Here is a 24,339-nt window from a genome sequence, read left to right as displayed (position 1 = left end):
AGGGTGTGAACTTATGCTTTGTTATACGTCTTTAAGTGCCAATCAACTTTTAAAAAATTCACATGTATTATTTTAATGAAAATTCAAATGAAATTTAAAATAATAGTTATTGATATATAAGCATCATTATCATTTCTGTACACTAAGCGTGTACATTAAAATTAACTACTGGACCACCCCACAGGTATCTCAAAGTTGGGTTTGTCTATCACTAAAACTCCTAAGTTAACTTCATCCCCTAAACATACAACCCTTCAAACCTGGCTTCCTCTTACAAGGCTCAGTGAAGGAAATGGCAGCACTTACCCTACTCTCAAAGACAGAAATCCAAGCGTCACAGTCAAGTCCTCCATTTTCATCAACCCGTATCTTTTCAGTCGCTGAGTCCTAACAATTCCATCTCCTAAATACTCACAAATCTCTTCACTCCACGCCTACTGCCACTTCCCTCGACTAATCTAACATCACCTCCTGCAAACAGCACACCAACAGCCTTTCTACTTGTGTCTCTACAATGCTGCTCCTCCTGCAGTCCCTACTCTCCACAGTCAGAGTCATCAACCACAGGTCGGCAAGCTAGGTGCTCAGGCCAAATCTGTCTGTTCTGGCAAAGTTTGTAGCTAAGAATGGCTTCTGTACATTTTTTTAAAGGTTAAAAAAAAAAAAATCAAAAGAACATTCTGTGACATGTGAAAATTAAATGAAATTCAAATTTCAGTGTCCCTAAATAAAGTTTTATTGGAAAAGAGCCCTGCTCATTCATTTTCATATCATTCATGGCTCCTTTGAGGACGTAACGGCAAAGTTGTGTAGTTGAGACGGAGATCAAGTGAAAAGTTAAAGTCGCTCAGCCGTGTCCGACTCTTTGCGACCCCGTGCACTATCCAGGCCAGAATACTGGAGTGGGTAGCCGTTCCCTTCTCCATGGGATCTTCCCAGGGATCGAACCCAGGTCTCCCACACTGCAGGCAGATTCTTAACCAGCTGAGCCAGCAGGGATGCTCAAGAATGTTGGAGCAGGTCGCCTCTCCCTTCTCCAGGGGATCTTCCTGACCCAGGAATGAAACCAGGGTCTCCTGCATTGCAGACGGATTCTTTACCAGCTGAGTTACCACAGAAACCCACCTGGCCCTCAAAGCCTAAAATACTTCCTATCTGACCCTTCATAGAAAATGTTTGTCAACACCTGTTCTCAGTCATAAATTTGATTATGTCACTGCCCTGCTGAAAACCCTTCCTTGGCTCCAACTGCCTTTATGATCAAATGGAGTACTTGAAAGGAACTGGATATTCTTGCTGTTGTTGTTGTTTAGTCGCTCAGTTGTGTCCAAATCTTTGTGACCCCATTGACTGTAGCCTACCAGGGATTTTCCAGGCAAAAATATTGGAGTAGGTTGCCATTTCCTTCTCCAGGGGATCTTCCGACCCAGGGATTGAACCCACGTCTCCTGATAGCAGGCAGATTCTTTCACCACTGGGCCACCTGGGAAGCCCACCAGACCCTCGAGACCCTGTTCAATTCTCCAGTCCTAAATTCTACCACTCCCTTGCTTCCCTCTACCAGGGAACTGCTAGCAAACTGCTGAGCTCCTCAATCACTTCATAACCTCTCCTGCTTTCAGGGTTTAATGTGTGGGCCATTCCTCTGCTTAGAAAGCATTTCCTCACTTCACCTAACTTCTACTAAGCTCAAGAGTCACTTCCAAAGTATGTTTCCAAAGTGCCACAACCCTGGATTGTAATTTTCTGTTCCCTCATCTGTATATCCCACTAGAATACAAACTCTGAGAGGGCCAGCAACTCTCCACTCAATCCCAGGGCCTAAGTTAGTCTGCGGCACCAAGAAGAAGTCACAGGGAATGTTTAAGTGACAAAATGCTTCGGCATATTGAATGGGTTTATTGTTTTGCACAGTCCTTAAACCTTTTGTTTACATGAAACACAGTAATCACATATGACATATCCAATCAAAAAGAAATCATTTGGTGTGGAAGACTGATATCATAGTAAATGTTTCTATAAGCTCCAAAGCAATATTATTGCAGGGAGCACATCATTTAGAGAACAAACCGTTTTCTTTCACTTGATATGTATGTAAATATAGTCCACTTAACCTGTGCATATGTCCTAACAAGTTTTTAAATTCTCCATTTTCAGACCTTCTATAATTCTGTACATTCTCCACACTTTTAAATCAGAAAGACAAATATTAAGCTTGAAAGCACAATGGGGGCATCACCTTAATATCCACCATTGTATGTTGCCATAAGATCTCTTTCTTGAAAATGAAGTGGGAATATATATATTTCATACAAATTATAATGAAATAATATATAGATGCTAAAGGTTAACAAATACAGATTTGAAAGTCACCTCTGCTATTGATTTATGCTCTTAACAAGTTAGTTAACTTATCCCTTAAGTCTCTTCAACTGTAAATGGGGATAAATAATAGTGGCTAACTCATAGGTTGTTGTACGTGTTAAATGAGATAGTACTTATATAAAGATTAGCATTTAGCACAAGCCTGGCAAACAATAATACCCAGAAGTGTTAGCTCTTAAAACTATAATTTTATAAGTCTGCCTTAATAATTATAATACCGGAGGCTTATGTTTTAACTTCTTTCTGCCAATGAAATAACCCAACATCTGATAGAGCTTTCTCTCTAGGATAGAAAGAGAAGAAGTGCTAATATAGTGATTATAGAGAATAAAATGTGAATTCTGTACCTGTTTTTAGGACTCTTACTCCCAGAAGAAATTTTATCATGTGCTTTGTAAGAATACATCTGATCCAAGTTAATCTGCTTTTAAACATATAAAGATCCATTAAAAAAAAGAGAGAGAAGTTTCAAAAATGTTTTAAATATGAAGAAAATAAAATACAAAATGTTACGATGATAATTTTTCCTCTGACTAAACACCTCATCGAAGAAATCAGCCGAAAATAAGCTCATGAATTATCAACTTCTAGGGTTCTAAAGACAGTTGGAAATACAATATAATATCCCATTCCTTCCAAATCTACAGAAAATATGTGATCAAAAGAATTTTTAGAGGCATAGCAAGAGCCAAAGTCATAAAAATGATTTAATTATAATCTGAATACTTTAATAAAGCAGAAAAAGTTCACCAGAAAATTTAATTCATTTGTCCATCACCCCATCACCCTAGTATTCTAATTAGTGGAAGTCTGCCTGTGGATAAGTATTTAATCTGTAATAGTTACCTAAGATCCAAAACAAAGCAGGAAAATGTGTGTGTGTGTAACTTTAATGAGAACATTCAACCAAAAGTATCATAATTGCTAAGGAAAAAAAGACTCCAAACAAAATGAGTTATGAAGTAGGCATAAAAGAAAAAGAAAGTTACTTGCTCAAATACTTCTAACTGTTCTATTAATCCCAGAAATCGTAGATTGCATATTTTATTCTGTTCATATCATTTCTCTCTCCAAATTTTATGTCCTGCTATATATGGCATCTTCCTCTTTAATTTGAGTGGAAATGCAATGGAAATAAAAATTAAAATAGAAATTGCATCAATGAAGAATGAAATAAATAAGAAACATCTCTTTAACAAAAACAAACCTTCTCTGAAGTTAATTTAACTGGTACTTGATCAGAGACATGTTCCTCAGTGCCTGAAGATACAGCTCTAGAACTGAAAAGTAATAAAATTATCTCAAATGTTAAAATGTAATTATTTAATATATGAATCATCACACCTCTACTCTTAGAGAGGCAGATGATTATATTACTCTTTTAGAACTGATGATGTTTTTAAATTAATTCCCCACCACCCCGAGAGACCTTAAGCTTTTTAAAGTTTTTTAAGTTTTAAAGTAAAACTGATAATCTAATGCACAACATCGTGATTAGTCAGTAATACTGTATTATAAACTTCAGAGTCGCTAAGAGACTAAACCTTAATTGTTCTCTACACAGAAAAGTTATGTGCAAATAATGAGTTATGTACTATTGCCATCATCTCAGTTCAGTTCAGTCGCTTAGTCGTGTCTGACTCTTTGCGACCCCATGAACCGCAGCACACCAGGCCTCCCTGTCCATCACCAACTCCCGGAGTTTACTCAAACTCATGTCCATCGAGTTGGTGATGCCATCCAATAATCATAGTGTAATATGTAAATGTATCAAACCAATACTTGTACACTTCAAACTTACACAGTGTTGTATTTCAATTATATCTCATTTTTTAAAAAAAAGAAAAAAACTGAAAAATGATCATAATATAGAAGTACTAGAAAGTAGGCAACAACACATGTATTCCTTTCCCATCTTCTATATAGAAGAAGGAAATATGGCATATGGATTCTTCCACATTGATCTCAATGCTGCTTCTTTTATTTATTTTTAATTATAGTTGATTTACAAGATTGTGTTAGTTTCAAGTGGACAGTGAAGTGATTCTGTTCTACACAAATATACGTATAAATCTACATTCTTTTTCTTTCCTGATTCTTTACCATTACAGTTAATTACAAGATATCAATTACAGTTCCCTTTGCTATAAGCAGCTTTCTAAATAGTATAGTCAACTACTTCATATACACTAAGAACACCTTCTGAGTGTTCTATGATTTATTTCTCCCTACTGACGGCCACCTCCAAACACTAAAAGAGGCATGCAAAAATGATTCTCTTTATTCATTTCACCCCATGTGGTGCCTGCAAATTGGCATAAAATGAATCATAAAAACCTGAAAGTTTAAAAGAAAAAATGAAAAATGAACCTTGGTAGAAAACCTTTCCTTGGACACAATTCTTCATTGGCTTGAAGGTAAAGTCTCTGAGGAGATTCTGTTTTGGCTTTAGTAAACCAGTTTCTACCCTATTGAACACAAGAAGACTCTTTTTAATGCACAGTGAGAATATGAAATCAAACAGGCAGACTTCTGCATGGTTTACCTTTTCTGTAAGGGTGCAAATCTTTACGTATTTGCTATACCCAGGAACTTCTGCCAAGAATCCCTCAATGATGAGCTGATGGGAAAGAGCCTTCCACCAAGTCTCAGTGTGGCCCTTGCCAGTACCAAAGACGCTGTGGCTGCGGTATCTATCTTCAAGACGCTGAGAATTCTGAAATTGGGAATAAAACTTCAAGTGTTTATTTCATTAAACAGGAGAAGTAAAACACAACACCATCTACTGATTCTTTGGCTTTAATACTTAAGTTTCAGCTTTAAAAACCCATGGAATTTTTATACCCATCCTACTTGCTCTGAATACCTAACTCACAAAAAAAAAAAAAAAACTTAAAATAGTGTTCCTTTTCTGCTTAAAAAAAAAAAATGGTGGGAAATTTCATATAAAAATCACAAGCATTTCCCAATGCATAGGTACTTACTAGCTTTTTGATATAGGGCAAGTTGGTTACTTAACTTACCCATGTTTCTATTTCCTTGGCTGCTATATAAGTATAATAACAACTCCAATCTCTTGGGGATGTTGTGAAGATTAAGTCAGTAACCAGGACAGGACAGAGCCTGGCTCCATGATACTAACTTTCTTTTTATGAGCTAACAGCTGAGCCTTTAACTTAACCTGCATTCCTTAACATAAAAGTAAAAGCCCTGACTTGGTCAGTATCTAGTCAGTTTTCCTGGAACATTTGTAATGGCATTCTACACCTGCTGGAGGCTTACCTTTACAGTAGGAGATTCTATTGCTTGCAAACTAATAACACCAAAGGTATTAAGGTGCCTGACCAGTACTTATTAGCAATCTGGACTTTAAAAATCATTCCTCTAGTCTTCCCTTTCATAAGGAGAAAACACTGTTAAGTGAATGAACACATTTACTAGTATGAAGTAAGAAGATGCTCTTCTAATCAGTAGGGGTAACTGTCTCTTCCTCTTATGAGCAATAATCACTGTGAATACTGTGTGTGGTGTGAATACATTTACACTGCCTTGTTTCCATGGCAATCCCCACACAGAAAATATTTCTGCTCTTCAACACAGAGCATTTTGTCTTAAAGGAACCATATTCCTTTTTCAACTAGAAATCCAAACGTACCCAAGTAACACTTTTGTAAAGTCAGAATACTTTTTAGCAACAAATGTCTAACAATTTTTTCCTCTGTGTGAGGCATCTTCCATTTATTACGTATATGTTCCAGTTAACTTAATTTTCCAGGTTAACCCACAGACGAAGGAAACTGCAAAGGATGAGAAAGCTGCTATAGAGGACATGGGGATTTGGGCACTGATTTTTATGGAGCACACAATTTTACACACACATTGTAACCAACCATAAACCTTTCTTCTAGTACCTCTAGATCATTCAACTTAAAAATACAAATTTAAAACTGCATGTGAACAGCATAATAAAACAGAAACAGCCCTAGAACAGCAGTTAGGAAAGCTGTCATTCATCCTGCTTCTGATACAAAGCCGACCTGAGGCAGTTCATTTAACTTCTGGGCTTTTGTATCAACCATTGTGTAATAAGGTGGTAGAGTTAAACAATCATTATTCTCTAATAAGAGTCTTTACTTCTATGGGGCAACATCTCAAAAATGGAAATTATCAACCCATTCTTTCCCTTTAAAAAGCAGGTTGGAACTTAAAAGGTTTTGCACAACAAAGGAAACTATAAGCAAGGTGAAAAGACAGCCTTCAGAATGGGAGAAAATAATAGCAAATGAAGAAACAGACAAAGGATCAATCTCAAAAATATACAAGCAACTCCTGCAGCTCAATACCAGAAAAATAAATGACCCAATCAAAAAATGGGCCAAAGATCTAAACAGACACTTCTCCAAAGAAGACATACAGATGGCTAACAAACATGAAAAGATGCTCAACATCACTCATTATCAGAGAAATGCAAATCAAAACCTCAATGAGGTACCATTACACGCCATTCAGAATGGCTGCTATCCAAAAGTCTACAAGCAATAAATGCTGGAGAGGGTGTGGAGAAGAGGGAACCCTCTTACACTGTTGGTGGGAATGCAAACTAGTACAGCCGCTATGGAGAACAGTGTGGAGATTTCTTAAAAAACTGGAAATAGAACTGCCATATGACCCAGCAATCCCACTTCTGGGCATGCACACCGAGGAAACCAGATCTCAAAGAGACACATGCACCCCAATGTTCATCGCAGCACTGTTTATAATAGCCAGGACATGGAAGCAACCTAGATGCCCATCAGCAGATGAATGGATAAGAAAGCTGTGGTACATATACACCATGGAATATTACTCAGCCGTTAAAAAGAATTCATTTGAACCAGTTCTAATGAGATGGATGAAACTGGAGCCCATTATACAGAGTAAAGTAAGCCAGAAAGATAAACACCAATACAGTATACTAACGCATATATATGGAATTTAAAAAGATGGCAACGGTAACCCTATATGCAAAATAGAAAAAGAGACACAGATGTACAGAACAGACTTTTGGACTCTGTGGGAGAAGGCAAGGGTGGGATGTTTTGAGAGAATAGCACTGAAACAAGTATACTATCAAGGGTGAAACAGATCACCAGCCCAGGCTGGATGCATGAGACAAGTGCTCAGGGCTGGTGCACTGGGAAGACCCAGAGGGATCAGATGGGCAGGGAGGCGGGAGAGGGGATCGGGATGGGGAATACATGTAAATCCATGGCTAATTCATGTCAATGTATGGCAAAAACCACTACAATATTGTAAAGTAATTAGCCTCCAACTAATAAAAATAAATGGAAAAAATAAAAAATAAAAAGCAGGTTGGAAAAATCAGGGTACTAAATGATGCATCAAGGAATGTGGAAACCTACTAACAAATGGATGTGTGTTAGAATAAAGACAATCATATCCCCAATCTTTAAACCACTATCAGGCTTCCCAAGTGGCTCAGTGGTAAAGAATCCACCTGCCAATGAAAAGGAGACTCAGAAGACACAGTTTTCGACCCCTGGGTTGGGACGATCCCCTGGAGGAGAAAATGTCAAACCACTCCCATATTCTTGCCTGAGAAATCCCATGGACAGAGGAGCCTGGCGGGCCACAGTCCATGGGGTCATAAAGAGTCGGGCACGACTGAGTAACTGAACACACACACATGCTATCATGATACAGAAAACAAACTTGCCACTTCTCTGAATTAACTTCTTTAAAAAAAAATCACAGTTGCTTGTTGTGGAGGTTCCTCTTGCTGGGAATGCCACATTCCCCTCCACGCCTTCTTCCCTTGATCCGTCTCTGAGTGCACAAATCTACTGTTAGTGTCCACACAATGGAAAAACGACTCTAGTTTTGCAGCTACTAACCACCACTCTCTCTTCAGAATTTGAATAGTACTTTAACCTATTCATTTGCTCCTCATCTCTTTTCATGCTGCTATACACATTTCTTCTCAAGTAACATCTTCCATACTGGATGGTAAGTTTCATCTAATTTCACTTTGAATTCCCCACAAAACAGAGTACAGTGCCTCACACAAAAATAGATGTTTAGGTTCTTCCATGACAGTCCAGTGGCTAGGACTCCGCACTTGCGTTTCCTGGGGCAGAGGTTCAATCCCTGGTTGAGGAACTAAGACCTCTCACGCCCCTGAGGCACAGCCACACACACACACAACAAAGATGTTTAATAACTTGCAGAAAAAAAAAAACCCAAAAAACAATTATAAACTCTTCACTCCTGAGGTTTTAATTTTCCTGTGTTCTTAAAGTACAAAGTTCATAGTCTCTGTCTATATTAACAATTTTTTCCTTTTGCCTCTTTCCCAGTCCCTTCAAGTCAAAGAAGTTCACAGCTACCATTTCAGGGCTTAAAAAAGTCATTTCTGGAACTGCTGTTCTATGTGAACAATCAAGCCAAAATATAAAGTAAAGATCATTATCTCTAGGCATATATATCAATCTGATAAAATAACTTGTCCAGAAAATTAAATGGATAACCCTCTCCTGCTAGAAAGTTTGAAAATTATAAAGAGTGATTAAAACTAACAATGGTTTTCCAATAGCTGCATATAGTCAAAGCATCTTCTATCAAGTGTTCTCTAATTCTGGGGCCATGATAAGGTTCAACACTTTAATAATATGATCAGGAAAGAGGTTTCACTTAATCTCCTAATTATGCAAATTGATCACTGTATCTGTTTTCTAATCTGTAAAAATTAAGATAACTGCATATCTTAATACTATTCACAAAGGTGTTGAAAGATTTTTGGAAATCTCTTTATATGGTGAGCTAGACCCCCTAAAACAAATTTCCTTAGGCAACGTTTCTACTATTTATTTTCCAACAAAACTTATGCTTTAAAAATAAAATTTCCTGGTGTACTGGAATAAACCTAAGGGATGGGATGGGGAGGGAGGTGGGAGGGGGGCTCAGGATGGGGACACATGTACACCCGTGGCTGATTCATGTCAGTGTATGGCAAAAGCCACTACAGTACTGTAAAGTAATTAGCCTCCAAATAGAATAAATAAATTAATAAAAAAAAATTTCAAACTATTCACAAACACCTGGATGGCCTGAAAAATCATTTATACTATTTGTAAACATCTATGTAACAGAGGAAAATCATGTGTAGCTGAAATACTTGTTTTACATGTACAAATATCTCTTTAAATAAACTCAAAGAGTTTCAAGTTTAAGGTGTTTAATCATCGCACAGATAAAAATTACCTATAAAGATATTAATTTCTCCTAAATTAGGTAAGGTGGACGATTCACTAAATTCTCAAAGGAGATACAATTATAATTTTTAAAATAATATCCCAGTAGATGCCAAGATCTCTGAAATAAGAGAGAAAAAACTTGCCTTATTTTCACTGTAGTTAATGTGTACAAATTTTCGTTAAGTGGTACTTTTTAAAAAGTTTTACACCTTTCTCTAGCAAGGGTAATATAAAATTTCACAAAGAATAAACTTCTTAATTTGTAGACTCCCAGAAGAGACTGTCACTATAAGCGGTCTGACTTGGTTTTTAAATAATAGGTGAAATCTGATCCCTCTTGCGACCAGTTCAAATTTGTCTAGGAGCCCACTTCCACTTATCTGTTGATACTGGATACTGCTGGGTTATACCAAATTAAAACAAGGCTAATTTTTACAAATTATACATTCAGCTGGGATACACAGGATTTGAGGATGACAGGGACAAAAAATTTTCATAGATCTCAATTACATTTAATCTGTTCCTTGCAACTTGAATTTTTTTATATAAAAAAATACTGCAGTACTCATAGTTGCTAGTCTAAGTTCCTCAGGCAACACTTCTACCATTAGCTTTCTAATCAAATCAAATCAAATTTTAAACTCCATTCAGAATCTAAAAATATCAGTACCTGAAGGTAACATGCTTTCAATCTTCCATTAAAAATATTTCACAACTGACTACCTGCAAAAATCTCTTTCCAAAGAGAACAAAAACTCAGAAAGTAAATATTTACATGAGGTATTTAAGAGTTTAACAAATAAATAAAAAAATTTAACAAATAAAAAATAAATTCTAAATTATTTTCAGAATTCTACAAAGTGAGAATTTTAATCTCTTTTAGTATATTTTTAATAAATATACACAGTTGCAAAGGATTCTATCTCCCACTTATGTTTTTTTTTTCAACTAATATCAATATATAAAACTTAACTTTACAGACTTGTAAATCAGTAATAAAATCACATAAACAAAAGGACTACAGAAAAAGCTCCTTGCCTATAAGGGTCATATCAATATATAAAACTTAACTTTACAGACTTGTAAATCAGGAATAAAATCACATAAACAAAAGGACTACAGAAAAAGCTCCTTGCCTATAAGGGTCATGACCTACTCACATTTGTACCTGCAGCTGTGAGCATAATGCTGGCACACTAATCACTCAAAAAAAAACCAAGTAGCTGAATTAACTATTTTTTCATTAGTTAAGAAAAAGAAAACTTTCTACAAATTTTAAATGCTTCTGATAAAAAAAAGCAGAAGGAAAGAAAAAACATACAACCACATATTATAACTGAATGGAGACATTTACAAAAGATCACTAAAATTTTAAGTTATGCTCAAAAATTTTACTACTCTTCAGGGCACCAAAAGACACAAATTTGTTCTACCTGTCCCTTGACACAATGAAAGTTAACTTTTCTTAATTATCCCAAAAAAGACCAGCCTGGGGATTCATCCGACTGCAATGTAATAAACTAAGACAGACAGCCTGGAAGCATTCTTAATGATACACACAGGTTTTGTCAAAAGTAATGAACGCAGTGCTGACCTGGAACTTAATATGACTCTTGAGTTCCTGATAACTAAAGCCAAAGTTATAATCACAAAACAGCAAACCTCTGAAGAAAAGTATAATGGGAGTAAAAGAAGACTTACAGATCCTCGGAGAAATAAAATTGGAATCCCAATGCCAAACTTTCCTCCCAAGATGGTCACAGCAGATAAGAGCTGGAATGCTTGTGGACCAAAGTCCTGTAACATATCATCTGAGTCTTCAAGGGAAAAGCAGTGATCCAATCTAAATAAAAACAATACATGAAGAAAGTCAAGTCAAGCCATGTACCTTTAGAAATTAAGAGTTAGTATAATAATTAAATAAGTAAATTGTAAAAAAAAAAAAAAAAAATTCCAGTAAAAAAACATTTCAAATGTGCCAACTGCTTCAGAAACTACAAATAAAATTCAACACAGCAAAGAGCACGTGAAGTATATAGAACATGAAATGTAACCTGTAACACAGCATCACAGGTATGTTATCTTGATGTTTCTCAAACCTTAGTGCCCAAGAACCCAATTTTCACAGGAGGTACTTCGGATCAAAAACAGAAGAGAAAAAGGTTCAAGCAAGCAGAAATGTAGGGTTATAGCTTGAAGCGCTTCACTTGATCGATTGTATAAATGCTGGATTTTTGTGTTAGGTTTTGGTGGAAGAAAAAGGGTTATTGCCCTCACTCCCCAAAAAAGTTTTGAACTGAACAAAAAAATCTCCTGTGCAATAAATCATTAGTTTAAAATCTAACCACTGTAAAATATGACCAAAGATGATAAACTGTTCATTTAAGACCATCTAAAAGTTAAATTCCTAAGCCATCCTTCAAGCAGATTTGAAATTATCATTAATACAAATGAAAGTTCTTTACAGCACTTTGAGAACAAAAGAACTTAAGAGAAAATCTACTAACATGGTTCAACTACCTAATTCAGTTACTTTCTTTATAATAAATATCTTTGAAATAACAATAAGAATATAGTCAGTATTCTAGATATATTTGGGGGAAAAAGGTTATGCTTAGGTTTATTCTCTACAATAACTATTTTAGCAAGATACTTAGCTCATTAATTTTCTTTTCTACTATGAGTATTTAAAGTTATCAAAATCCCATAAAGTACCACCTATGCTGCAGCATACAAGTTGTAGTGTACATTACTGTAATTACCACTAAGTTCTAAAAATGTTTTAATTTCCAGTTTAAGTTTTCCCTTGATTGATGAGTTATTATAAAATATTATTTTAAATTTCAAAATGAATGAGAATTTTTCTGCTTACCCTCTGTTTACTTCTAATTCAGTTGCATTCTGGCCAGAAAATGTAGTGTGTTTGATATCAAGACACTAAAAATTTGAAACAGTCTAACACAGAGGTCGGAAAACTTTTCCTATAAATGGTCAAACAGCAAATAGCTTAGGCTTTGTGAACCATATGATCTCTGTGTCACAACTACTTAGCTCAACTTTGCAAAACAGTCACAGATAACACATAAACAAAAGTACATGTCTGTGTTCCAAGAAAACTTTATTTACGAAAACCAGCTGCAAGTGCATTTAGTCCAGGGGCCACAGTTTGCCAACCACTGCTTATAAATGCACTACCTATGTTTGAGAAGTAGTCTCTAATTCAGGGCTCCCCAGCCATGATGTTGCAAATGGATTATAGCTGTGCTGAAGGCTAATCCCTTCAGACCGTAGAGTTCTGAACACAATCTAGACTCAAGTAGCCTCATGTGCTATACAAGTAATATCATTAACTCTGTGGGTCATGAAGTAAAAATGTCTTAGACATATTACTCTAACTGCTTGATACAGGCTTCTCTATATACCACAAATTGATAAATCAAACTTGTTACTGTATTGACCAGATTACCTATTGCTCCCTATTTTTTTATTTCTTAGCCTACCAAATACTAAAAATTACATCAACCTCTCCTACTTTGGGGCACAGACTTGCATTATTGTGATACTGAATGGTCTGCCTTGGAAAAGAACAGAGATCATTCTGTCATTTTTGAGATTGCAAAGAAGTACTGCATTTTGGACTCTCTCGTTAACTATGAGGGCTACTCCATTTCTTCTAAGGGATTCTTGCTCACAGTAGTAGACATAACGGTCATCTGAATTAAATTTGCCCATTCTGGTCCATTTTAGTTCAGTGATTCCTAAAATGTCAAAGTTCACTCTTGCCATCTCCTGTTTGACCACATCCATTTACCTTGATTCATGGACCTAACATTCCAGGTTCCTGTGCAACACTGTTCTTTACAGCATTGGACTTTACTTCCATCACCAGTCACATCCACAACTGAGGGTTGTTTTTGCTTTGGCTCAGCCTCTTGAGTCTTTCTGGAGCTGTTTCTCCACTCTTCTCCAGTAGCATATTGGGCACTATCGACCTGGGGAGTTCATCTTTCAGTGTCATTATCTTTTGTTCTTTTCATACTGCTCATGGGGCTCTCATGGCAAGAATACGAAAGTGGTTTGCCATTCCCTTCTCCAGTGGACCACATTTTGTCAGAACTCTCCACCATGATCCGTCCATCTTAGGTGGCCCTACACGGCATGGCTCATAGTTGTATTCAGTTAGAGAAGACTGTGATCCATGTGATAAGTTTGGTTAGTTTTCTGTGTAATCCAAGTATATACCCCAACCACAAATACTGAAGAAGGTGAAGTTGAATGGTTCAGTGAAGACCTATAAGACCTTCTAGAACTAATACCAAAAAAAGATGTCCTTTTCATCACAGGGGACTAGAATGCAAAAGTAGGAAGTCAAGAGATACCTGGAATAACAGGCAAGTTTGGCCTTGGAGTACAGAATGAAACACGGCAAAGGCTAATAGAATTTTGCCAAGAGGATGCACTGGTCATCACAAACACCCTCTTCCAACAACACAAGAGACAACTCTACACATGGACATTACCAGGTGGTCAATACTGAAATCAGACTGATTATATTCTTTGCAGCCAAAGGTGGAGAAGCTCTATACAGTCAGCAAAAACAACACTGGGAGCTGACCATGGCTCCGATCACGAGCTCCTTAATGTAAAATTCAGACTTTAACTGAAGCAAGTAAGGAAAACCATTCAGGTATGACCTAAATCAAATCCCTTACGATTATACAGTGGATGTGGCAAATAGATTCAAGGGATTAGATCTGACAGAGTGCCTGAAGAACTATGGACAGAGATTTGTGATGCTGAACAGGAGGCCGTGATCAAGAACATCCCCAAGAAAAAGAAATGCAAAAGGCAAAATGGTTGTCTGAGGAGGTCTGACAAATAGCTGAGAAAAGAAGAGAAGCGAAAAGCAAAGGAGAAAATCTGAACACAGAGTTCCAAAGAATAGCATGAAGAGATAAAAAAGCCTTCCAAAGTGATCACTGCAAAGAATTAGAGGAATACAAGAGAATGGGAAAGACTAGAGATCTCTTCAAGAAAATTAGAGATACCAAGGGAACATTTCACGCATAGATGAGCACAATAAAGGACAGAAATGGAATGGACCTAACAGAAGCAGAAGATATTAAGAAGAGGTGGTAAGAATACACAGAAGAACTATACAAAAAAAAGATGTTAATGACCCAGATAACCATGATGGTGTGATCACTCACCGAGAGCCAGACACCCTGGAGTGCTAAGTCAAGTGGGCCTTAGGAAACATCACTATAAACAAAAAGAGGGGAAGTGATGGAATTCCAGCTGAGCTATTTCAAATCCTAAAAGATGATGCTGTGAAAGTGCTGCACTCAATATGCCAGCAAATTTGGAAAACTCAACAGTGGTCACAGGACTGGAAAAGGTCAGTTTTCATTCCAACCCCAAAGAAAGGCAACACCAAAGAATGCTCAAACTACTGCACAATTGCACTCATCTCACACGCTTAGCAAGGTAATGTTCAAAATTCTCCAAACTAGGCTTTAAGAGTACATGAACTGAGAACTTCCAGATATTCAAGCTGGATTTAGAAAACACAGAGGAACCATAGGTCAAACTGCCATCCTCTGCTGGACTGTAGAAAAAACAAGAGAATTCCACCAAAACATCTACTTCTGCTTCATTGTCTATGCAAAAGCCTTTGACTGTGTGGATCACAACAAACTGGAAAATTCTTAAAGAGATGGGAATACCAGACCACCTGACCTGCCTCCTGAGAAATCTGTATGCTGCTCAGGAAGCAATAGTTAGAACCAGACATGGACCAACGGACTGGTTCCAAATTGGAAAAGGAGTATATCAAGGCTATGTACTGTTACCCTGTTTATTTAACCTATATGCAGAGTGCATCATGCGAAATGCTGGGCTGGATGAATTACAAGCTGGAATCAAGATTGCTGGGAGAAATATCAATAACCTCAGAAATGCAGATGACACCACCTTTATGGCAGAAAGCGAAGAGGAACTCAAGAACCACTTGATTAAAATGAAAGAGGAGAGTGAAAAAGCTGGCTTAAAACTCAACATTCAAAAAACTAAGATCATGGCATCTGGTCCCATCACTTCATGGCAAACAGTGGAAACAGTGGAAACTGACAGACTTCATTTTTGGGGGCTCCCAAATCACTGCAGATGGTGACTGCAGCCATGAAATTAAAAGACGTTTGCTTCTTGGAAGAAAGTTATGACCAACCTAGACAGCATATTAAAAAGCAGAGACTACTTTGCCGATAAAGGTTCGTCTAGTCAAAGCTATGATTTTTCCAGTAGTTATATATGGATGTGAGAGTTGGACCATAAAGACAGCTAAGCACTGAAGAATTGATGGTTTTGACCTGTGGTGCTGGAAAAGACTCTTGAGAGACCCTTGGACTGTAAGGAGATCATATCCTAAAGGAAATCAGTCCTGAATATTCATTGGAAGGCCTGATGCTGAAGTTGAAGCTCCAATACTGTAGCCAGCTGATACAAAGAACTAACTCACTGGAAAAGACCCTGATGCTGGGAAAGATTGAAGGCAGGAGGAGAAGGGGACAATAGAGGATGAGATGGTTGGATGGCATCACCTACTCAATGGACATGATTCTGAGCCAGCTCCAGGACAGGGAAGCCTGGCGTGCTGTAGTCCATGGGGTCGCAAACAGTCACACATGACTGAGTGACTGAACTGACCTGAACTGAACTCCTACTTTGATGGTAAATTTGTTGATTTTTTTCCAGCTATTACGTCAGTCGGGTGCTTTACATATTTGTAGGGGTTTTCTTGTTCAAGGTGCCATTAAGAATTTTCAAGGAACTGGTCCATTTTATCTAAATTACTGAATGTATGTGCACTGAATTACTCATAGTGTTTTCTCACCCTTTTAATGTCTGTGGAATTCCTCTTTCATTCCAGATATTGGTAATCTGTCTCTTGTTTTTTTTTTCTTTTTAGGAGTCTCTGTCAATTTTATTGAGCTTTTCAAAGAATGAGCTTTTGAGTTCAGTGCTTTTCTCAATTGTTTTCCTATTTTCTATTTCACTGATTTAGTCCCTTATCTTTACTCTTTCCTTTCTTTTTTTTTTTGGCTTCCTTTAAGCTTACTTTATCCCTATTTGCTAGTTTCTTAAGGTAGAAGCTTAATTACTAATTTGAAGTCTTTCTTCTATTGTAAGTATTTAATGCTCTAATTTTCCATTTCAGTATCACTTTAGTTCTATCCCATATATTTTGCATTTTCATTTCACTCAATTCAAAATATTTTCTGACTTAACTAGTGACTTCCTCTTTGACAGATTATTTAGTAGTGTGTTGCTTAATTTCCAAGTATTTGGAGACTTGCCTCTTATCTTTCTATTGATTTCTAGTTTCGTTCCATTTTAGTTAGAAAATATATTCTGTATAAACACAAATCTTTTAAGTGTGTTAATACTGGTTTTATGACCCAAAATACAGTCTATTTTCAAGAACATTCCAGTTGCACCTGAAAAGAATGTGTAGTTCCTGTTGACAAATGGTCTATAAAAGTCAATTAGATCCAGATTTCAGACCTGTCAATCCTTACAAACAGCATGAGCCAATTCCTTAAAATCAACCTCTCTCTCTCATTTATTCTCATTCTCTGTATATATGTGTGAGTATGTGTATATACACAAATGTGATCTGTTTCTCTGGAGAACCCTGACTAATACATTCATAAATTGACTGTTTTATCACCATGTAATATCCTTCTGTAACCCTGGTAATACTTTTTCCCCAAAATCTTCATTATCTGCCATTAAAAATAACTCCAGCTTTCTTTTGATTAATGTCTTCATGGTATACAGTTATACAGTTTTTTATCTTTTTTTTTTTCAATTCTTATTTATTTTTTAATTGGAGTTTAACTGCTTTACAATGTATGTATCCTTTTATTTTTAATCAACTTATATAATTATATCTGTAGTGAATTTTTTGTGGACTGCATATGGTTGGGTCATATTTTTAAACCAATTCTAACAATTTCTTTAGATGGAGTCTTTAGACCATTTACATTTAATGTAACTATTGATATGTTTAGATTTAGGTCTACCATCTTATTGGTTTACCTCTCTATAAAAGTAAAATGTTATAATACTGCTTGCTTTGTCCTCTTTTTAAATAAATAAATTCATTGGTTTTTTTAAAAACTGCAATACATAAAAAATCAATTTAAAATCATTTGAAAAGGAAAAGAAAGAAACAAAGGAAGATTTTTAGAATGTCCATCTAGAAGAAAAACGTACCTGGACCTGCAATTATCACAGCAGTTTTCAGTTCCCATAATTCCTGCGGAGGCCTTTCGTAGTTGTTTGTCTTCAAAATGAGACAAGATGATTCTATCCAAGAGAAAATTTAAAATTAAATAAAAGAACAAAAACATATATGTTAAATTCATTGTTGAAAATAATGAGGAGAAATCAACATTAACTGATTCAGCTGAGACCTCATTATTTTGCTTCACTTTATTGAGGCACAAAGAAAGTTGCCTTAAAAATTCAGCACATATGTAACAACAGCAAATATTTTCTAAGTATTTCTAATTATTCTGTAAAACATTTTTCTTAAGAGTATCATCTATATATCCTTGTTATTAAGTGATATAAAATAAACAATACCTACAGTCGCCTACACTTGCTGGAATAAAGATATTTTTCCATCTTCGCCATCATCTTTAATTTGTATAATCGAAACTTTTCACTGCGTATCTCACCAAGGAGGTGCCTGTCAATTAAAAATATCACAGTAATATTAAAATTGTATTAGCAGTTTATTTATTACTGCTTATTTTTTGTAACCTAAAATATCCACACCACTAACAAGACAAAAAATATTTCTATCATCTCAGAAAGTTATTGGATCCCTTTCCAATCAATGCCCCCACAAGAGCTAGGCATTTTTCTGATTTTTATGAAAATTGCCTTTTAAAGAATGCTGCTGCTAAGTCACTTCAGTTGTGTCCAACTCTGTGGGACCCCATTCCTGGGATTCTCCAGGCAAGAACACTGGAGTGGGTTGCCATTTCCTTCTCCAATGTATAAAAGTGAAAAGTGAAAGTGAAGTCGCTCAGTCATGTCTGACTCTTTGTGACCCCATGGACTGCAGCCTACCAGGCTCCTCTGTCCATGGGATTTTCCAGGCAAGAGTACTGGAGTGGGGTGCCATTGCCTTCTCCTTGAAAGAATGCTACCTATGTCCAAATATCAACTTTTTCATTGCCTATGAAAAACTGGTTAACACTCTAAAGTTGTTTTTCACTTTGGCTTATATACTACTTCCTTTTTTGGCAATCATTCTACTGTTCATGAATTTTTATATTTTTTTATATTTTATATAAATTTTAATATAAATTTATAGATTTTTATATATAAATTTATATAAATTTTATATTTTTCCAGTAAAAGATTAAAGTTATTTTACATGAGAAACTAAGGCATCTAATCTATATAAGGAATACTGAAAACACTCATGATCCAAATATGAGCCTTTACCACTTTAGCTCTTCAGAAAACTTCTCAGCCTTCTAAAAACTACCTCTTTGTATTATGGGGTTTTACCGGACATCACTGCACATAGAACAACAGACTGGTTTCAAATTGGGAAAGGAGTACGTCAAGGCTGTATGTTGTCACCCTGCTTATTTAACTTATATGCAGAGTACATCATGAGAAATGCTGGGCTGGATGAAGCACAGCTGGAATCAAGATTGCCAGGAGAAATATCAATAACCTTAGATACTCAGATGACACAACCCTTATGGCAGAAAGCAAAGAAGAACTAAAAAGCCTCTTGATAAAAATGAAAGAGGAGAGTGAAAAATTTGACTTAAAACTCAACATTCAAAAAACTAAGATCATGGCATCCGGTCCCATTACTTCATGGCAAATCGATAGGTAACAATGGAAACAGTGAGAGACTTTATTTTTTGGGACTCCAAAATGACTACAGATGGTGACTGCAGCCATGAAACTAAAGACACTTGCTCCTTGGAAGAAAATCTATGACAAACCTAGATAGCATATTAAAAAGCAGAGACATTCATTACTTTGCCAACAAAGGTCCATCTAGTCAAAGCTATGGTTTTTCCAGTAGTCATGTATGGATATGAGAGTTGGACTATAAAGAAAGCTGAGCGCCAAAGAATTGATGCTTCTGAATGGTGGTGTTCGAGAAGACTCTTGAGAGTCCCACGGACAGCAAGGAGATCCAACCAGTCAATCCAAAGGAAATCAGTCCTAAATACTCACTGGAAGGACTGACGCTGAAGCTGAAACTCCAATACTTTGGCCACCTGATGCAAAGAACTGACTCACTGGAAAAGACCCTGATGCTGGGAAAGATTGAAGATGGAAGGAGAAGGGGACGACAGAAAATGAGACGGTAGGATGGCATCACCGACTGGATGGACATGAGTTTGAGTAGGCTCTGGGAGGTGGTGATGGACAGGGAAGCCTGGCGTGCTGCAGTCCATGGGGTTGCAAAGAGTTGGACAAGATTGAGCCACTGAACTGAACTGACTGACCAGACATCAGAAAATTATCAAAATTAAGTTCCTCCCTCAAATTTCTTTCCCCATAATGCTGAATTTATATAAACTTTTAAAATAACACAAAAGACTTTTTTTTAAGTACCACTCCTATACCTTATGCTGACTCTCTTAATTTTACTCTTCTGTGAAGAAATTCCATGACTATCACATATTAGATGATGAGAATATCCCAAATAGACTTTGCATATCTTTCCAAGAATAAATATAAGTCTGAGTTGAATAGGTTACAAATATTTCAAAAGAAAACAACCCAACCTACAAGATCTAGGTGATAATACTTCTCCTCATCAAAAGGGAACTGATTCACTCATATTTTGACTATACAACCTTCTGACTGATAAAAGTACTGATAGAAGTACAATTCTTAAGGATGATACCAAGAGGGAATCCAGTTAGAGTTCTGGAAAGTCTGAACACACAAATGACTTCTTATTCAAAAATTCTTATCCACTGACACCACCAACCACTGTACCCTTCCATGTAATTTCTCTAAAAAGTCTCTTTCAACGACTGACTCTAGTTCCTAGTTCAGCCATCCAATGTCATTCCTAGCTCACGGGCTAAAAATCTGGTCCCTATTTTGCAATGATTTGTTTGTTTGAGTCACCTCCTTTTCCTCAGTTAGAAAGAACAAAGGAAACAAATGCCCACACTCTGAGAACAAGATCCCTTATTTTTGGTTCCAATGACCAATATTTAACACATCAGTTTTGCTAACAAATTGAAGGAAATAAAATAACAAGTTTCTAACAATAAATCAAATGAATATCTGTTGTTCTTCTGGGACTACCAAAATAGTTAATGTATAATATTCCACAGAATAAAAAGAAGTTGAAAAAGAATAAATATTCTGAAAGCAATACCCTAACTAGAAATCAGTTGGAGCCAGTGGAAGATTTATTAAACTGAGATTAATTTGCAAATTATCCCCTTTAAACAGAGATTACAGTAACTATCTGGGTTTTGATTGTTTCAAATAATGACTAGCAACTGCAGACATTGAGACTTTGCCAACAGTATGGCTTCTATGATAAAAAAATTTTAGTTGCATATTTACACTGATGACCAGACAAGTTTCTTCTCTTAGTCACAGGATTCTAGCATAAGACAGGCTCTAAACATTTCATGAATTACAGTGATCTTTTCATTTGAAAATCAGCTATTCCATTTATTCTAAAACTCTCTCTTCTCTAATAGAAGAGGTTTGTCATAGGATAGCACAGATTGGGGCCTCGATCCTTGTTGAAATATTTTTTATGCTGATTTACCCTACAGTTTTATTTCCTGTAGTATGGATACAAAGAACAACCTGTCTGTATTAAAGATTCAAGTATGGGTTTTCTGGCAACACTATTTGATTACTGCTCACTGTTAACCTCCGTTATATCTTAATGAGATAACCATTTAAAATATCTTTGAGACTCAGATGAACAGAAATTGTATCCACTGATGAACCTGACAAGCCACAATACAAAACTTAAGTTGTTAAGTCTTCAGCATCTTTAACACAATGCACAAATAAAATCAGAACTGGTAGGAATCAACTTACGCTTGATACAAACCCAAATGTTTTTAACAACCTCAAATTTAATAGTGGTATGCAAAGCTGTGTTCTATCCCAATTATTTTAAATTAGCTTATAAAAAGCTTTACAAAGACACTAGTGTCAAAGGCATAACAATAAGAAACAAAAGCTACTGACTATTCCTAAAAGGAGAAGCTTAAAACTTATAGCAAACATTCTTACCTAATTAATCTCTATTCTTCTCTCATACCTCAAGTTAACTCATTAGTTCCTCAAGGAAGACTTACCTGATCTTTATAAGTGGGTAAACACACACCTAATATTACACTGGCTACTCAAGGCAAATTTCCTTCATAGCACGTAATAGCTATACCATTACACATATTTGCACGATCCTTTCCAAAAGAACTTTTGGTTATTGAAGTTTTCAAACACAAAGAGAGCAGTAAAATGAACCCTATGTACCCACAGTTGTATGATTCTGTGATTAAGATCTGTCATTCCCATTATATAGTAAACGCTATAAAAACAGATCCTATTCATATCTACTTTTATTTACCATTGGACACTCAGTACAGAGCATAATGCTTGGGACATAGTGTTAAAAAACTTGTTGAGTAATAAATAAAAATAAAAACTCTATTAGATAGGCACTCTCACCATTTTAATAAAATGGCCAATAAGTCCACCACATACATGTTTCTTATCTTGACTTTTTTTTTCTGTGGGTGAAGGAATAAATTGGTAAATCCTGCCACTAAAATTATGCAAGATGAAGTTTTCTTTTCAACATCAATCTCACAGAACATAAATGCCAACAAAATACCTGTTTAGTATTTAAGTAGTAAGGCTTTCCTGCCTCTAAATACTAAGCACATTCTTTTTCCATGGCAGTCAGTCAGTACAGAGCAACATGATTACTCACATGGGCAAGAAGAGCAGACATGCTCTCACAGAACAAACAAAAGAAACAAAAATGGTAATTAGAGCCAAACTGGAATTGACAGAAATCATTTGGAATAAGCACCACAGCAGCATGAGAAGAAAAAAACAAAAACAAAATAAATGGTATCTAAAGTAACTATGGCTGAAGACAGAAAAAGTTGAGAGAACTGAAGAGAAAAACAAATCATCAATGAACAATATTTTGAAAGTGTTCCACAAGATCTACATTACATTCCCAGTATAGTGCTGGTTTAGTTAAATCTTTACACTAAAAGATGTATAGATGAAATTAGTTCATCTCCTCTGGGTGGCAACTCACCACAAATCTTCTTAAACGTCTTGGGTTTTCTTTTGGTTTTAAATGCACTTACACATATTAGTTTAAATTTTGAATGTTGCCTCAAATATTTTTGAAGTTCATATGGAAAGAAGGAAATCTGCAAGGGTGAAAGCAATGAATGTTTTTACCGATTTAGGTTCATGTCTGCTGGAGCCCAGAGAACGTGACAAGAACTTTGAAGTCCATCTCGGCCAGCTCTACCAATCTCCTGGTAATAGGATTCCATTTCCTTAGGAGCACCGTAATGAATGACTTGGCGAATGTCAGCTTTATTAATGCCCATTCCAAAAGCTACGGTAGCGATGACACACTGCGGATAAGTAACGACAGAGTTTGACAAACATTTAGCAGAACTAAAACCTTACATGTTTCCCTTTGGTAAGTACAATTAGTTCATCCATTACAGTCCCGGGCATGCAACTGAATTTAATATGAAAGTGAAAGTAAAGTCACTCAGCCGTGTCCGACTCTTTGCAACCCCACGGACTGTAGCCCGCCAGGCTCCTCCATCCATGGGATTTTCTAAGCAAGAATACTGGAGTGGGTTGCCATTTCCTTCTCCAGAGGGTCTTCCCGACCCAGGGATCAAACCTGGATCTCCTGCATTGCAGGCTGACTCTTTATCATCTGAGCCACCAGGGAATTTAATATAATTTTGACAAATCACTTACAGCTTAAAAAACTATCTGCCCAATTTACAGATTTAGGACCGGTGACCATCAAATAGGATGTGTTCCCTTTCTACAAAAAGCAGCGAACATCATGGTTCTTTTATTTTATTTTTTTTTTTTTTCATCATGGTTCTTTTAAAAGCATATAAATACAGGACACAAAAGAGACTCTTAAAATATTCATTATAGTAAATGAGCCTTTGGGTTATTTTGAAGTTTCAAGACTGCATCTTAATTTTTCTAGCAGTAGTCTAAGGTAGAAAGACAGGTATGGGGCATGCTCAGTTGTGTCTGACTCTTTGTGACCCCAGGACTGCAGCCCACCAGGCTTCTCTGTCCATAGGATTCTTCAGGCAAGAATCATGGAGTGGGTATCCATTCCCTCCTCCAGGGGAGCTTCCCAACCCAGGGGTCAAACCCTGGGTCTCCTACATTATAGGAGGATTCTTAACCATCTGAGCCATCAGGGAAGCTAAAGGCAGAAGGAAGCTGCTCATTAAAGATATAGAATGAAATATGAATTTCTCCCTGCAAATTTAAAAGGATAAAACTGGTATAACAGGAACGAATATACAGAGGTGAGATTTACATGACTAGGGGAAATTCTAGGGGAAAATTAGTGATAATTGTCAAAAAAAAC

General features: G+C 36.4%; 1 protein-coding gene across 4 annotated transcripts in view; it reads right to left on the bottom strand.

Moving 5' to 3' along the window:
- WRN (WRN RecQ like helicase) overlaps positions 1 to 24,339 on the bottom strand; it is a 118,966-nt gene that overhangs the window by 18,942 nt on the left and 75,685 nt on the right. For 3 of the 4 annotated variants that reach the window (XM_061134831.1, XM_061134832.1, XM_061134833.1), the window contains 8 exons: positions 23,157 to 23,338; positions 18,292 to 18,393; positions 17,916 to 18,008; positions 11,340 to 11,481; positions 4,931 to 5,101; positions 4,756 to 4,853; positions 3,593 to 3,665; positions 2,733 to 2,809 (listed from right to left, as the gene is read on the bottom strand). In XM_061134831.1, coding sequence (XP_060990814.1) covers positions 2,733 to 2,809; positions 3,593 to 3,665; positions 4,756 to 4,853; positions 4,931 to 5,101; positions 11,340 to 11,481; positions 17,916 to 18,008; positions 18,292 to 18,393; positions 23,157 to 23,338 — 938 coding nt within the window. The remainder of the gene's footprint in view (positions 1 to 2,732; positions 2,810 to 3,592; positions 3,666 to 4,755; positions 4,854 to 4,930; positions 5,102 to 11,339; positions 11,482 to 17,915; positions 18,009 to 18,291; positions 18,394 to 23,156; positions 23,339 to 24,339) is intronic. The other variant, XM_061134829.1, reaches the window with a different exon arrangement.

The sequence above is a fragment of the Dama dama genome, chromosome 32 (genome assembly GCF_033118175.1).
Source record: "Dama dama isolate Ldn47 chromosome 32, ASM3311817v1, whole genome shotgun sequence".
NCBI classification, from domain to species: Eukaryota; Metazoa; Chordata; class Mammalia; order Artiodactyla; family Cervidae; genus Dama; species Dama dama.
Note: the sequence above shows the minus strand (reverse complement) of the source record. Positions and strands in the feature narration are given on the sequence as shown.